Source organism: Pygocentrus nattereri, chromosome 12 (assembly GCF_015220715.1).
Source record: "Pygocentrus nattereri isolate fPygNat1 chromosome 12, fPygNat1.pri, whole genome shotgun sequence".
NCBI classification, from domain to species: Eukaryota; Metazoa; Chordata; class Actinopteri; order Characiformes; family Serrasalmidae; genus Pygocentrus; species Pygocentrus nattereri.
In genome coordinates this window covers 4,136,963-4,154,157 of record NC_051222.1, presented here as the reverse complement: position 1 = coordinate 4,154,157, position 17,195 = coordinate 4,136,963, and the positions used below count along the sequence as shown (strand labels likewise).

At 44.1% G+C, this 17,195-nt stretch overlaps 1 protein-coding gene across 4 annotated transcripts in view; it reads left to right on the top strand.

Moving 5' to 3' along the window:
• The window catches only part of LOC108414672, a 69,195-nt gene extending 59,457 nt beyond the window's left edge, over positions 1 to 9,738 (top strand). For all 4 annotated transcript variants that reach the window (XM_037543603.1, XM_037543602.1, XM_037543604.1 and 1 more), the window contains 2 exons: positions 7,393 to 7,956; positions 9,643 to 9,738. In XM_037543603.1, coding sequence (XP_037399500.1) covers positions 7,393 to 7,916 — 524 coding nt within the window. In that variant the 3' untranslated portion in view covers positions 7,917 to 7,956; positions 9,643 to 9,738. The remainder of the gene's footprint in view (positions 1 to 7,392; positions 7,957 to 9,642) is intronic.
• The last annotated feature ends 7,457 nt before the right edge of the window (positions 9,739 to 17,195 follow it).

Genomic DNA, 17,195 nt, shown 5'->3' with positions numbered 1-17,195 from the left:
CTTACTTACTTACTTATTACTGTGTCTAAATGGCTGCTAACATTAGCTGTTAGCGCATCTCAGGTCACCGTCTCAGGACGCCACCGATCCGCTGCAGGACACACACTCACACACACATGTTTTTAAGTCTTTATGAGGACATTCCGTATCAAACCAGTTAGAACATGTTTACAGGGACCACCTTTCCCTTTGCTCTAACGAGAAGCTGGAAATGTTTAAAAATATCACTTCAGATTCTTCTAGACCAACTTAAACTCTGGACACGTCAACCTGACATGACACTCGTATTTAGGGACATGTTGAAAGTAAGTATTCTTCTGCAGTAAGAATGTGGTTCATAAGGTCGTACCTGCTCCACCAGGACGCTGATTTAACAGTACAGGAATGAGGTCATTACGCTGTGTTAGAAGGACAAAGATTTACTGGCGCTTTATACACAAACACAGACATGATTGTGTGGTACGATGCCAGGATGCCACTCACTCAGAGCAGAAATGCTTTCACGCATTCACACAGGGCACTTGGGGATTGAAAAGTGCAAGCAGCGAGCGAGAGATGTACTGTTCTGGCCCGGGATGGGTAAAGAAATAGAGGCGCTGGTAGGATCTTGCAGCATCTGCCAGGAGCGACGCAACTCCGCCCAAAAGGAGCCGATGATTTCACATCCCATTCCGGAGCGACCTTGGCAGGTGATAGCCACAGACTTGTTCACATGGAACAACACTGACTACATCGTTGCTGTTGACTACTATAGCAGGTATTTCGAAGTGGAAAAAATCACCAGCCTCACGTCCAAAACAGTCATTCAAAAGCTCAGGGCTATGTTTGCAAGGTTTGGTATTCCACAGACACTAATCAGTGACAACGGGCCTTGCTATAACTCACGGGAGTTCAAAGACTTTGCCTGCACATGGGACTTTGAGCACATCACAAGCAGCCCACTATACCCACAGAGTAATGGCTTGGCCGAAAGGACTGTCCAGACAGCCAAAGCCCTCATGGACAAAGCACATGCACAGCAGTCAGACCCCTACCTGAGCCTATTGGAATATAGGAACACCCCAGTTGATGGCCTGAAATCGCCTGCGCAGCTGCTGATGAGCAGGCGTCTGCGCTCAATCCTTCCATCCACTGAGAAACAACTCCAACCGGAGCTTGTCTGTCGTAGCATGGTTCGCAGCCGGAGAGAGGTTTGTCAGGCAAGGCAAAAACTCTGCTATGACAAGACTGCAAAAGCGCAACCTGCCCTGCCCACAGGAGCTGCAGTCCGTGTCCAACTGCCAAATGGGAAATGGGAACCCGCCACAGTTGTGGATTCAGCAGGCACCCAGAGATCATACAACATCCTCACAGAAGAAGGTCAGGTGCTGAGACGCAACAGGCGTCACCTTCTGAAAACTGAGAGTAGCACCAACACAGAGACACCAGCTCATGACCCTGATCATGAGAACACTGAGCCAATGACCTTACAGCAGGACACCGTGAGTCCAGCCCCCCAAGAACCTCCACGCTTCACCACCACTAAATCAGGTCGCATAGTGAAACCAAGAGCTAAGCTAGACTTATAAAAAAAAAAAAAAAAAAAGATAGGTTAAAGAAACTGTTGAAAGTGTTAAAAAAAAAAAAAAAAATATGACTTTGATGGTGAAATTGTTTGTTCTGTTGTTACAGTTAAGAAAATACCAGAGTCAAGGTTACAACTATTATATTTAGTTATGTCAAGATTCTCAGGAATGTTTAAAATTGAAGTTAATGCTGACCTACAGTATTACATTTAAGTGACAGTTATCGTCATACTGCTCAGTACATTTGAACCGTGTTGAAGTAACTGAACCAAGTTTGAGTGTTCGAATGAATTGTTGCTGTGACATTTTGGCAGCTGTGATTATTTACAATGGTCATGTTCTTCAAAAGAAAGGAGATGTAGTATTTGGATATGGCTAGGAGCCCACCGGTTGATGACGTAAGCAAGGTGCGCCAGAGTAATAGAGTAATAGAGTTACAACAATAAAGGTTGGCGACGCACGCACGCCAGAGAGCGACTGAAGCACATTGTCTGTGTCTTTATTATATCGTTCCGTGAACATTACACATCTGTTCCTCTGATACTTTGTTACCCTGAGTGCAGAAACTAGGAGGTGGACTGAATGAAGTGGCTGCCTAGTGTCCAGCTAAATGAGAGAGTAATATCTTTCATACTGAAAACCTTTCCACTGTTATGAAACTCAGACATGACCACTTTCAGGGCATCAGGACATGTTTTCTGTCTCCTTTCAGGTTCATGTTTAGTTCTTAGTTTCCTCTGTGATCCAAAAGAAAACCTCCCTTATCAGAATGGACACGGCTGAATACGCCACAGCCTACGAGAGAAAACAGAGAACATGCTGACCACATCAGACCACATTAACCTCAAACACATCAATAAACACAGCCAATTAAATATGAATATTAAACAACCTTTTTTCTGGATTTCTATATTTCAACCAGATTCAGACAAACACCAAAAACCATTCACATCAGCTGAGAGGTCAGGGCCAGCGCTAGGGGGGTGGGGGCTGAGGGGGGCATTGCCCCCCAAATTGTGTCTTTGCCCCCCCAAGCACAATGCAAGCAATGGCTATTTTTAAAATTATCTCTGAACCAATCACAAAAATGCATTTTGCTTTACAGCGTGAAGATATTTGCTTGCTTATTCCTGATTGGCTCTTTGAGTCATATAAAAATGGGCAGACTGCCCCAAACAGTTCAGTTGGGCAGTGTATGTTCTGTTAGTGTGAGCGAGAGGCAGGTATACTGGTAAACACTCTTCTGAGGTGTAACTGACGTCGTCATGGTAATATTTGCTTAACTGTGGTTTTTCGTTGCTTTAATGTTACTTATCTCTTACACAGGTGTTGCTTAAATTATTTTATTAGCCGTTAGCGGTTAGGCTAACTTGGTTCTCCTAGCACAGGGTTAAGTTTATTGATGTCTTTCTGTGCATTTTTCATGTAATAAATATACACTGTAGAAACACTTACAATGCATCATTTTTTTTTCATCTCAAAAAAATCAACTGACCGTGTGAGTGTCACACCCGAGGGCTCCTCCACACCATGTCAAACACCACCAGCGTTAGCTGACTGTGCTCTTTCCCCCGCGCAAGCCGTCGCGGCTCATGGTTTAAACGCTTCCTCGCCATCACAGCCAGTATTAAATGCTTTTCAGAGCGAACTTTTGGCCACACAGCACAGGCTTTTAATCCGAGCTGGTATCGATCCAGGCCATGGCTTGAGTATTCTGTAAGAACTGACGCATGCTTTTGCTTTCCGTGTCGAATATTTGAGGGAAAAAATGAGAGAGATTTAGCATTCACAAAGCACGGCTATACAAACTGGAAAGCGGCACTTGACAGTGATAAAGGCTTTCAGAAGCACGCATCCAGTCAGAGTCATGTACGAGCTTGGCTTTGTGGGCAGAAAAGAAACAGAGAGAGTCAAGCGGTGACACCATCACTGGTCTATTGGGTCCAACCCAGACAGAGAAAAACCGCTACTATGTTCGAAGCATAGCGGATGAGGTTCGGTTTTTGGCTGTAAATGAACTGCCTTTTCGTGGTACCCAGGAGTCGACTCAGGACTCGAGTCAAAATGACGACATATCAGCTGGCCTTTTCATCAAGCTTTTTGAATATACTTTAACCAAAGACCCTAAATTGGCAGATATAGCAAAACATATTCCTCAGAATGCAAAATATACATTGAAAGATATGCAAAATGAGATCATTGACACGCTAGCAAAGAAGTGTAATGTAGAGAACCTTTCCCTAATGATCAGGTTCATCTGTAATTCTGTTCCAGAAGAGCATCTTATTGGCTTACTTGACTTAGATCAGCTAGATGCTGAATACATAACTGATCAAATACTAAAGCATCTCTCTGATGGAGGTTACTGTTCTGATCACATCATAAGTCAGTGCTATGATGGAGCAGCTGTAATGAGTGGGGTGAAAGGTGGAGTGCAGACACTGCTTCAAAGAAACCTTGGTAGAGAAATTCCCTACATTCACTGTTATAATCACCAGCTACATCTCACAGTGGTCCATGCAATGCAAGCAGATTCACGTGCTAAATCCTTTTTTGCACTTTCTAGCACACTTCATTCATTTTTCCAGTGACATTATGTGGTTCGGCGTTATGACACCCCCCCTCTCAAAAAGCTTCTAGAGATCCGGTGGACCAGTCATTTTGATGTGACAAATTGCTTAGTGCAAAATGAAGATGTCATTTTTAAAGTTCTGTCTGATGTGTGTGAAGATTCTGATGCACCTGTGGATTTATGCACAGAGGCATCAGGGCTCTTAGTGCAGATGAGAAAACATCATTTCTTTGAAATTGGAAAGTTCCTTTTAAAAGTTCTTGCCAATTTGAAGCTGGCCAATTCAATCTTGCAAGCCAATTCTGTAGACCTGTGTAAGGCTGGGGAGGTCATCTGTGCATCTCTGAGTGCTTTAAAAGATCTACGTACTGATGAATCCCTGAATGATCTGGCTATGTCAGAGAGTCCACCTTCAAAGCGGAAAAGGACTATGAACACACAGTTGACTGACAGCGTGGTGCTTTCCAGTGTAGGGCACAGACCTGGTGACTCATGTCATACACCAAATCAATCTTTGAGGAGGTCGCTTCTGGAAATTTTAGACAGAGCCATTGCTGAAATGGAGAACAGATTTTGTGAAAGAAATCTGGATTTGATGACAGCTGTTAATGGTCTCCTCCCTCACGATGGCTCTTTTCTTGATCTGGCCATATTAGAGCCCCTACAACTTTATAGGTACTGACACAAACATCCTGAGAAATGAAATAAACGTGGCAAAGCCTATGTTGCAGAATAAATTCTTGACAAGCTCAGCAAACCTTTCAACAGTGTGCAATCATCTTCAGGCCTATAAAGAAGCGTTTCCTGTCCTGCGTTCTCTTTATGTGACTGCACTGGTGATAGGTGTATCCTCAGCATCGTGTGAAAGCTCGTTCTCTACACTGTCAAGAGTTCTTACTCCCTTTCGTCGCACAATGCTGCATGACAGAAAAAGAAATGTAGTGATTCTGGGCCATGAAAAGTCAATAACCAATAGGCTTGATATGGAGGAGTTTGTCAGATTATTTGCTGAAAGAATCAGAAGACGGCTTCTGTAAATTCTTTGTTCTGAGTTCATTTTACAATACAGGCTCACCTAAGGTTTTAGATAACTGTATCCACACTGTGCATATAGACATTTCATTTTTTGTATATAGTTTGTTTGGTTACGTTATTTTTAACTTGGCATTATTTTTACATGACCTTCTCGTTGCAAGGCAGGAGTGTTACTGCCACAATATATAGGTTTATAGTTGTGTTCAATGAAAATATGATTACTGTTGTTCATTTGCACTTAGTCTTTACATAATTTGTTATACTGTGCATAAATACTGCATTGTACCAGTACGTTTCATAACATCAATAAAAACTTCAGTACTTTACCAGATTTTTTACCATTAAAGTGCAGTAGATAAGAAAATGTTCCTTATTTTATGTCCTTTCATATTTTTTTCTTTTTCAAAATAGAAATGTGATGAATACCCCCCTTTTTTTTTTTTTACAGAATTTGTATTCTTTTGTTTTCTTTATATTTTTATTTCCCAATAATCTAAATATTCTCACTCATTCCTATTTCCACGTTTGAGTATTCTCAGTCTGTGTGTAGGTACGTTTGTCAGCTTTGACTTAAATTTGTGTAGCAGTATGCTTTCAGTTGCACTTGTGTGCCCCCTTATCTTGGCCGTTCCTTGTGTTAATTGGTGAGCCAATCAGGGCTCTCTGTGGGACTATAAAAGAGTCTGCGTACGGCCATTCGGGGCGCTGTGTGAATGACTGGTGCCACTGCTCATTTCCCTCCCGTTGGCTTCTGTCCTATGGTTTGTCATTTTATCTAGTACAAGATGACCTGTATCGTGATGGGAGTGGAGTACTAGGCAAGTCTGTTTTTGTTACTGCTTAGGATTGGTGTTGGTGTTGTCAGCTCACTATTGTCCGAAGCGGGTGCTTACTGATATCTGCGTTTGCCGTGTTAGCGGAGCGTTAGCACGGTCTGAAGTGTCTGAATTAGCCTTTGCTCTCCTTTGCCTGGCTCTGGATAAACGGTAGGCACTTTTTTAAATATTATTTTTCTAGTTATTGTGGTTTTATAAAGATTATAACTCTTAACTTTTCTCCTATTGCAGGATGGTCAATTGGTGTTGGCTTCTGCTGTTTTGTTTCTGCCATTGTACCTTTGCAAGCTTTCCATCTCCGTGCTTGCTGCCTTGTTTCTTCCTCTATCGCTGCTTGCTTGGCGTTGATGCTACGTGCCGGTGCTCTCTCTGTTCTGAGCCCGTCCTGCTTTCTGCGGGGATTGCACGCCAAGCTTGTTCAACTCATCGGTTCTTCCTGAGTTTATTATATTTTTGGCTGTATTTTTGTTTATTTTATTTTCTTTCTTAAAAAGGGCTTTACTGTTTTATTTATTTTTTTTTTATTATTTGGGGTTTATTGACTTGTTTTCCTTTGTTTTTTGGTTGTTTTGATTTAAAGTAAATTTGTTGTATAATTTCTTTTCTTAGTACATTTTAGGTTGCAGGATTCTCTCTCTTTTTTTTTTTTTTTTTTTTGAGTTGGTTAGTCCTGGGTGGTAACCACTGTGAACAGCCTGCTTTGTTTTAGTGTTTCTTTTTATGCTTAATAAACAATTATTTGTATTAGAGACGTCTCTGTTTGTTAGTATAACGAACCTGTGGGCCTATTGAGTATATGGTAGTGTTCCCTAGGAGTGAGTTCCTGGGGTGGCGTAGTCAACTTCATTCGGTTGGTTTCAATTACTGAGCAACCACGCCGCCACGCCACATTCGTATTAAAGCCTTTCAAGAAATAGAGTTGTTCTATTAGTAATGGCAATTTAATTAAGGGGGCGTATTAAAATGAAAATACAATTAGATCATCTTTTTTTTTTCTCCTTTTACATAATCAACATGTATTTTTTAATCATTGGGTTTTAAGTTTAAGTTTTTATTTCTTTACCTCATACATCACTTTAAGCCAGTATCAATAGCTTGGCTGTCATCATTCATGCACAAATCAAGCCTTGAATATATTTCTGGCTTCAAAAACATGACAATCAACATGCCCCCTCATTAGGTTTTACTGCGCCCCCCAAGCAAAGCAGTCCAGAACCGGGGCTGTGAGAGGTCCTTACAAAACTACACAAACCAACACCCGAGCTCTTACTCTCACACACACACTCCAACAGACGCACACTCTCTCTCGTGCGCACGCGATCACACTCTCTCTCTCTCTCTCTCTCTCTCTCTCTCTCTCTCTAATGTCTCTTCCTGTGTGCAGATTCCTGTGACTTCACTCTGGATCCAAACACAGCGCACAGTCTTCTCTCTCTGTCTGACGGGAACAGGAAGGTGAAGTGTGTGAGATCTCAGTCATATCCTGATCATCCAGAGAGATTTGATTACTGGGAGCAGGTTCTGTGTAGAGAGAGTCTGATTGGACGCTGTTACTGGGAGGCCGAGTGGAGCGGGACGGTTCATATAGCAGTAACATATAAATCAATCAGGAGGAAAGGAGACAGTGAGGACTGTGGGTTTGGATGGAATGAAATGTCCTGGATTCTGAGCTGCTCTGATGACAGTTACTCTGTCTGTCACAATAATAATGAGACTGAACTCTCTGCTCGACCGTCCAGTGAGAGAGTAGGAGTGTATGTGGACTGTCCGGCCGGCTCTCTGTCCTTCTACAGCGTCTCTGATGATCAAACACTGACGCACCTTCACACGTTCAGCACCACATTCACTGAACCGCTCTGCGCTGGGTTTACAGTGTGGATCAGAGGCTCCTCAGTGTGTTTAAAATAAAATCTCCTCCTGAGTGAAACACAAACCATAAAAATATCAGGTTTATGTGGTTTTATGTGTAAAACAGTGTAAAGATTCATTTTTACATCATTTTTATCTTCATTCTTTATGTGGCATATTATCATTATTGTTATTATTATTATTATTATTATTATTATTATTATTATTGTTAGTAATGGTGGTAGTAGCACTTTAATATTGCCGCTTCCTAATGTTCTGGGATTGTATTCATGGTCTCTGCCTTTGGTTCCCCCCTCCCCCTCCAGGTCACTGCTCTGCTCTGAGGTGTGTGTGTGTGTGTGTGTGTGTGTGTGTGTGTGTGTGTGTGTGTGTGTGTGTGTGTCTGGCCTCCGTTCAACCGTCCTTGCCTGAGTCTCGCGCGCTCCAGCATTCAGGTAAACGTGCAGGTGTGTCTGGAGCGTCGGGAGCTTCATGGCGCTGGTTGTGTCTTCAGCGTGTTGTTTGGTTTGTTCCTCACCTGCTGGGGCCGACGGCGCTTGGCCAATCAGGAGGCTTCTCTGCGGCGCGTCATTCAATCCGTGAGTATGTCGCGTCTGCTGAAACTCTTGGCTTTGATCCAGCAGCGCTGCAGCTCCTGTTTGTTTATGGTCATCAGTGGGGCCAGTGAATGTGGTGCCGGCCGACGCGCCCGCTGTATAAGCGCTATAAACGGCCTGTATCCGGGGATAAGCCGCCGTTTCGCCTCACGGAGCCTTGAAACTCCCGGCGCATGTGTTTAAAGCGTCGCTGATCGTTTAGCGGTCATTAGGCCGTCGGGCACTCGCATTATTGAGCGGCGGCTGGTGTTTTAATGTTTGTTCTTTTGGCTGTTCTGTGTGATTTAATGTGTTTGGGGGGACTGGGGCGCCCCCTAGTGACCGTTTTAAGAACTAACTGAACGTCAGAGCAGCTGTATGTTGGCCTATCACAGCCTAAGCTGCAGCTATCCTGTTAATCTGCTGTGGGTTGCCATCGCCTTGTGTTATCCTCTTTTTCTGGGGGATTTGGCTGCTGAGAAATACTAGTGCGCTTGTTTTGTGCACTTGGTGCATTCAGTGTAACAGCTTTGTGTAGTTCAAGCCATTTTTTGGCGGTGCCTAAGATTAAGCCCAGTAACTCTCTAGCCGAGCGGCACTGCAGCCGTTGTCTCCTGTTCTTTTTCTTTTGGGTGTTGAGTTGGGTTGATTGTACTGTAGGTGCTGAGTGCTCCAGGGGGAGTGGCTTATTTTGTGTTCACTTTACTTTTGGGAATTTGTGTATTTTGGTTTGCTTCTCTTTTGCGACCCACAGACTTTTCTCGTGTGTGTATGTGTGTGTGTGTGTGTGTGTGTCTCCTATCTATCTATCTATCTATCTATCTATCTATCTATCTATCTATCTATCTATCAAGTTTGATTTAAATTTGATTTTGATTAAATAAACTTTTGTTTGGGAAATCTTAGTCTTACTGTTCCTTTGTGGTGCCCATGAACCTGTGTCCTTCACTTAAAATTCTCTGGGTGCAATTCCCAGAGTGGCGTAGTTGGCTACACTAGTCTTATTTCATTATTTAATCTTATACAACTTATAGTTCCCCGTTCGCCACGTTACATTTATAATGAAACCGTCTGTATTTGTTTCTGTGTCTTTAAGACTGATATATGTAAATGAGCTGTGCTCTGATTGGCTGTGCTGTGCCTCATTTATAAAGCAGTTCAGTCTGTGTTTCTCTGGTTTGGAGATTCAGATGGAGACGATGTTCAGAACCAGTGGAAGATCTACAATAAAGAACTGATTAAACTCCCAGAATTATGATCATTTAATAAAATAAAGTGCTGATAAAGTCGCGTCTGATTTATTTACAGCTGCACAGATGAAACCGACTGAACTGAAAGTGAAACTACACACCTTTCAGGGTAAATAGAGGCTAGCAGGTTAGCATGGAGCTAACACGCTACTTCACAGCCAGCAGGTTAGCAGAGAGCTAACACACTATTTCACAGCTAGCAGGTTAGCGTGGAGCTAACACGCTATTTCACAGCTAGCAGGTTAGCGTGGAGCTAACGCACTATGACTAGTGAGTTGTTTCACAGCTAGTGGGTTAATATATACACCGCCCTCCACAATTATTGGCACCCCTCTTTAAGATGTATTAAAAGCCTTAAAATAAATGCAGTTTTTAGTTCAGAAAAATCATCTCTCACTGGAAAATTTTTTTTTTTTTAAGTTTACATGACTTCTCATAAAATCACCTGCTCCACAGTTGTTGCCTGCCCCAAACAGTTCCTAGAAAATATGTCTGGACTTCGCTAAGCAGTACTGGGACTTCAACTGGGACTTTGTGCTTTGGTCAGATGACACCAAGATAGAGCTTTTTGGCAACAAACACTCTAAGTGGGTCTGGCGTAACACAAAAATGAGTATGTGGAAAAGCACCTCACACCCCCTATGAAGTACGGGGGAGGATCAGTGATGCTGTGGGCCTGTTTCTCTTCCAAAGGCCCCAGGAACCTTTTTAGGGTGCATGGCGTCATGAACTCTTTGAAATACCAGGACATTTTAAATGAAAATCTGGTGGCCTTTGCCTGAAAGCTGAAGATGGGTCATCACTGGGTCTTTCAGCAAGATGATGACCCTAAACATGTGGCCAAATCTACACAAACATGGTTCACCAGACACAAAATCAAGGCCATCTCAGTCCCCAGACCTCAACCCAACTGAAAACCTGTGGGGTGAGCTGAAGAGGAGAGTGCATAGGAGAAGACCCAGGACTCTGGACGATTTAGAGAGATTGTGCAAAGGGGAATGGTGGAAGATCCCTCTCTCTGTATTCTCCCATCTTGTGAAGTGTGATAGAAGATTAAGCGCTGTCTTGTTGGCAAAAGGGGGTTGTACAAAGTATTAACATCAGGGGTGCCAATAATTGTGGCACAGATGATTGCATGTAAAAGAATTATTTCTTCCATCCATCCATCCATCCATCCATTTTCTAAGCCGCTTCTCCGTCAGGGTTGCGGGGGGATGCTGGAGCCTATCCCAGCAGTCTTCGGGCGGAAGGCAGGATACACCCTGGACAGGTCGCCAGTCCATCGCAGGGCAGAATTATTTCTTAATGTGGGATTTTTTCCACTGAATAAATGCACTTTAATTAAAGGTTGGGTTTTTCTTTTTTGCATTGTCATCCTATATTATTAAAAAAATTATTAGAAGCCTAAGAATATCTTAACGAGGGGTGCCAATAATTATGGAGAGTGCTGTATGTATATGTGAAGTATGTGCCACAACATGCAAAATCAAAATGAACATTTTCATAACATTTTCATAACCATGCTCAGGGTAAGAATCTAATTTTCTGTACAGGTTTCTGTTAACTGAAAAGTTAAATATCCTTAACTTGATGTTTTTCTGAGAAGTTAAGAGTACGTGGAGTTCCCAGCCTGCAGAGGAAACACAGAGAAGCTGATCCCTCTCCAGACTCTGAAGCATGTTGTAGTACTTTGAGGTAACGCAGGTCTTGACATCACACCAGAGATGTTCAATGCTAGGAACTTGTACAATAGTTTTAATCAGAATTGAGTCAATGTAGACACATCCGAGGATTTTACAGACAATATGATGAACAAAGAGTATTAGCATGTGGAAAGAGACTGCCCTGGCATCTGGTAGTTCTGAGGGGTAGAGGCCATCTAGGCCCAGTATATAGACACTATCTACAGGGCCATGAAAAGTATTTGCCCCTTCAGTTTCTATTTTTCGTATTTGTCACACGTCAGAGTTTCAGATCTTCAAACTACTTTTGATATTACACACTGGAAAACTAAGTAAACACAGAATGCTGGTTTTAAATGATTTTATTGAAGAAAGAATGCAGGATTGGTCGGCCTACCAAAGTTTCTCCAAGAGCACATTGACGACACCTCCAGAAGGTCACAAAAGAACCCAGACAAACATCTAAAGAGCTGCAGGCCTCACTTACCTCAGTTAAGGTCAATGCACACGATTCCACAATAAGAAGGACGGGGTGAAAATGACATTGTTGGGACAGTAGCAAGGCACAAACCACTGCTGACCAAAAAGAACATAAAGCCTCGTCTCACATTTGACAAAAAACATCTAGGTGACTTTTGGGACAATATTCTGTGGACTAATGAGTCAAAGGTGGCTCTTTATGTGAGACATGGGACCCATTACATCTGGCGTAAAGCTAACTCTGCATTCCACCACAAGAACTTCATACCAACAGTCAATGTGGTGGTAGCGTGATGGTCTGGGGCTGCTTTGCTTCTGCCAGACCTGGATAGCTTGTCATAACTGATGGAATCATGAATTCTGCTCTATATCAGAAAATCCTGAAGGAGAATGTCTGTCTGTCAGTTTGTGACCTAAAGCTCAAGCGCATTTGTTATGCAGCAGGACAATGATCTGAAGCACACATGCAAGTCCACCTATGAATGGCTCAAAAAACTAAATTGAGGTTTTGGAGTAGCCCAGGCAAGTCCTGACCTGAATCCCATCTCAAGACCTTAAACGGTCAGTTCATCCTCAAAAGCCCTTCAATGTAGCCAAATTAAAACAATCATGCAAAGAAGAGTGGGCCGAAATTCCTCCACAATGATGTGAAAGACTCATCGCAAGTTATCGCAAACATTTGATTGCAGCTGTTACTGCCAAGGGCGGCACAACCCATTATTAGGTTTAGAGGGCAATTACATTTTCACATGAGTGATTGATGGTTTTGAATAAATCTTTATCTTCAATAAATGGAACGATCACAAAGCTGCATTCTGTGTTTACTCACTTTGTCTTTACATTATAGTAAATTAGCTGAATGATCTGAAACATTTAAATGTTACAAATCAGCAAAAATAGAAGAAATCAGGTGAGGGGCAAATATTTTTTCACAGCACTGTATATCTGTTGTATATGCATGGGTGTCAGTGTTTTAAAACAAGACAAAGCAAGAAAAGTATTTATGATTTTACACAAAATAGACCTCAAATGTTTGGTAAAACATGAGAAACCTTTGATTATGAACGCTTTTCCCAGACAGAAAACCTGTTTGTTCCACGAATGCTCAACGTGAATCTGTGAATTTCAACGTTTTCCACGCCTTGGTCAGCTCTGACCCTGTAATGCGCACACACAGGTGACCCAGAGTGTCAGTAACTTTGTACATTTTATTAACACATTAAAATCCAGATCTTGGTACTAATAAGAGCAAAAAGTGACACTACAACGCACTGTTGACTAGGAATTACGCTGTTTGTCCTTCAGCCCAGCATGGTATTCCATAACATTCCCAGTTTGAAAAACACAAATTTGAAAGGCGTTATCTGCAGGTTCTCTATTTGATGTCAAACATACAATTAATATCCTCGTGTGTAGCAAAGCGTCACATCTATTCAAACTGCAAAAAGCGTAAAACTTTGGGAGAGTCTGTTTAACATAAATGTTCTATACAAGATGGCGGCTCGCAGTAGCGCAGCGGCTTCTCACGCTCCGAGTGTACACCCTGTTTTGAGCTGTTTTTACGTCTGTTCTGAACCCAACTTCACACGCCCCACGCGTGTGAGTTATAGCAGAATCGAACTTTTGAGGATTAAGGACAGTTTGGCCAGAAAAACAGCAAAAAGAGACAATAATATCAGAGCTACGCTGGGCAGGCTGAAGCTCCTACGAGTGCCGGCGTGGGGGAGCAGAGCGCCGCAGACAAAGAGCAGGAGGAGGCGGTGCAGCAGACGGCAGAAGAGGGGGAAACGCGCGGGCGTGCTAGCTAGGCTAAAGGCTAATGCTAACCGACCCCCAATTCCGTCGCTTTTCCTGTCTAATGTCCGCTCTCTGGATAACAAGCTGGACCTGCTGCGGCTGAGGATGAATGTTTCTGAGGAGATGAGGAACTGCGCTGTGATTTGTCTCACGGAAACCTGGCTGAACCACACCATGCCGGACTCAGCCTTCCAGCTCGCCGGTTGGCAGCTCTTCCGAGCGGACCGATAGCAACCGGCTATCCAGAAAAGCCCAGGGGGGCGGCTTGTGCGTCTACATAAACAAAGGTTGGTGCACAAACTGCGTGTTGGTAAACAGCCACTGCTCCGAGGCGACAGAACAGCTGACTGTGAAGTGTCGGCCTCACTATCTGCCTCGTGTGTATTCGGCGGTGTTTTTGATTGCTGTTTACATAGCACCGGATGCTAATGCTAACAACGCGCTGAAGGAGCTTTATGACAACATCAGCTCGCTTCAGAACAAGTATCCGGAGGCGTTCTAAGTGGTAGCGGGGGATTTTAACCACGTAGAACTGAAGAACACCCTGCCGAGGTTTTACCAACACGTCAACATCCCAACGCGAGGTAATAACACGCTGGACCGTGTTTACACCAACGTGAGGGATGCGTACAGAGCCTTCCCCCGCCCCCACCTCGGGCTCTCCAACCACATCTCAATCATGCTGGCCCCTGCATACCACCCCCCACTGCGTCGCTCCAAACCCACACAGAAGACCATCACTGTGTGGCCCAGTGACGGCGACGCTGTGCTGCAGGACTGCTTCGGCTGCACAGACTGGCAGGTCTTCAGGGAGGCTGCTGAGTGTGAGGGGGAGCTGGACCTGGAGGAGTACACATCTGCTGTTCTCGGGTACATCAGCAAGTGCACGGAGGATGTCACTACCACCAAGACTGTGACTTGCTACCCGAACCAGAAGCCCTGGCTGAACGCAGAGGTGCATTCTCTGCTGAAAGCCAGGGATGCTGCCTTCAGGTCTGGGGACTCAGGTGAACTCAGGAGGGCTAGAAGAGAGCTGACTGTTGGAGTCAAGAGGGCAAAAGCAGCATATGCTCTGAAAATCCAGGGACACTTTTCCTCCCAGGATCCACAGAGTATGTGGAGGGGCATCAAGTGCATCACGGACTACAAATCCAACGTTGCACAAAGCTCCAAAGACCCATCCCTGCCTGAGGCTCTCAACAAGTTCTACGCCCGCTTTGAGAATCCTGACACCCCCCCAGCACCAAACTCACACACTCACCAGGAGAGGAGCCCCTCAGCGTGACACCAGCAGAAGTAAGGAGGACGCTGAGGAGGATCAACCCCCGGAAAGCTGCTGGCCCGGACAACATCCCCGGAAGGGTGCTAAGAGACTGCGCCGACCAGCTCTCGGACGTCCTGGCGGACATCTTTAACGCCTCCCTCATCCAGGCAGCAGTCCCCACTTGCATGAAGACTGCCACCATCATCCCGGTCCCCAAGAGCTCTGCAGTGACGGGTCTAAATGACTACCGGCCAGTGGCCCTCACGCCGATAGTAACAAAGTGCTTTGAAAGACTGGTTCAGACCCACATCAAAGCCACCATCAACGTCACTGTGGATCCACACCAGTATGCGTACAGGATGCCATCTCCTCTGTGGTCCACACTGCCCTCACCCACCTGGAGCAGAAGGATTCCTATGTTCGTATGCTCTTTGTGGACTTCACATCTGCTTTCAACACCATGATTCCTCAGACCCTGATAACAAAACTCTCCTCACTTGGACTGAGCTCTTCCATGTGCAACTGGGTCCTAGACTTCCTGACCAACAGGCCGCAGTCTGTGAGGATCCACAACATCTCCTCCCCCACCATAACCCTCAGCACTGGCTCCCCTCAGGGCTGTGTGTTGAGCCCCCTCCTGTTTACACTGCTTACATATGACTGCTCACCTATCCATCCAGGCTGTCATATTGTGAAGTTTGCGGACGACACAGCAGTGGTTGGATGCATCACAAACAGAGATGAGTCCAACTACAGGCAGGAGGTGGAACACCTGGAGGGTTGGTGCAGAGAAATCAACCTCTGCATCAACGTAAAGAAGACGAAGGAGATGATTGTGGACTTCAGAAGGGGCCATCATGACCACCTCCCTCTGCACATTGGAGGTTCTGAGGTGGAAGTGGTCGACAGCTACAGGTACTTGGGTGTGCACCTGAGCAGCAACCTCACCTGGAGCAACAACACTTCCACTCTGGTCAGGAAGGCACATCAGCGGCTCTACTTCCTCAGGAGGCTGAGACGAGCTGGACTCGGGAGGGCAGTCCTCACCTCCTTCTACAGGTGGAGAGCGTCGTGTGCTCCAGCATCAACGTGTGGCATGGAAGCTGCTCTGCTGCAGATAGGAAAGCACTGCAGAGGGTGGTGAAGGCTGCACAGAGGATTGCTGGAGTCAGCCTCCCCAGCACCACAGACATTTACACCTCCAGATGCAGGAAAAGGGCTACCTGCATCAGGAAGGATCCCACCCACCCAGCACATGCACTTTTTGTCCCGCTCCCCTCAGGCAGGAGGCTGCGGAGCATCAAGTGCAAAACAACCAGACTCAGAAACAGCTTCATACCAGAAGCTGTAAGGCTCTTAAATTCCAACTGAATACACTGCACTGACACTTACAAGAACAAGTACTGTTACAGACACTGTCACTTTAAACCGCACTGAGACACTTTATCTAGACACTTTATCCACTGCTCTAAGTCAATATCATGCTGCTATAGCAAACTTGCACTCTGGACTTCATATTGCTGCTAACTGCCTACTCTCCTACTCTCCCTCTCTTGTGTACTTTCTATTTATTTATCTATTTTAATAACAGCTCTTGGGTGTAAACTGGACCATGAGATCTTAATTTCGTTCCACCTCATGTACCATGTGATGCGAATGACAATAAAATCTCCTTGAATCCTTGAATGATGAACTGACCTAAGTTTGTGTAAATAGAGCACAATATAGAAATATGTCCATATACGCAGCTTTTATATAAATATATGTCTGAGACTGTATGCTCTAGTGCTGTATCTCTTTCTCCTCACTGTGTTTGTATTCTTCTTAGGTAATAGTTCAATTAATAAAATAGACAATCAATGTAGTGTGTGTGTGTGTGTGTGTGTGTGTACTACATTGATAATTTCGTATAACAAGAGAAAATAGAAATAAAGAAGAAAAGGACTCCACACCCATTTAAAAACATTTTATATATGTATCCTTGTGCTATATTTTGGGTTCATTTCAATACATAGGATGGTTTCAATTCATTAAGGTTTAGAATTAAAAGGGTTAAATGTTTAAAAACGTTTAAAGGCTATTTTCAGGCACTAGTATTATTCGTAGGCCAAATGCCTTTGTTTTGTACATTTTTGTATTTAATTTCTGTTTGTGAAACTTGCCGAATTATTTCCCTAATTTCTGATTGGTCTAGGAAACTGACCCATGAACTGTTCGTCGGAGGACGGTGAAGGGGTCAGTCAGTTCGTTTGTCTCCTCCTGCCAGTATA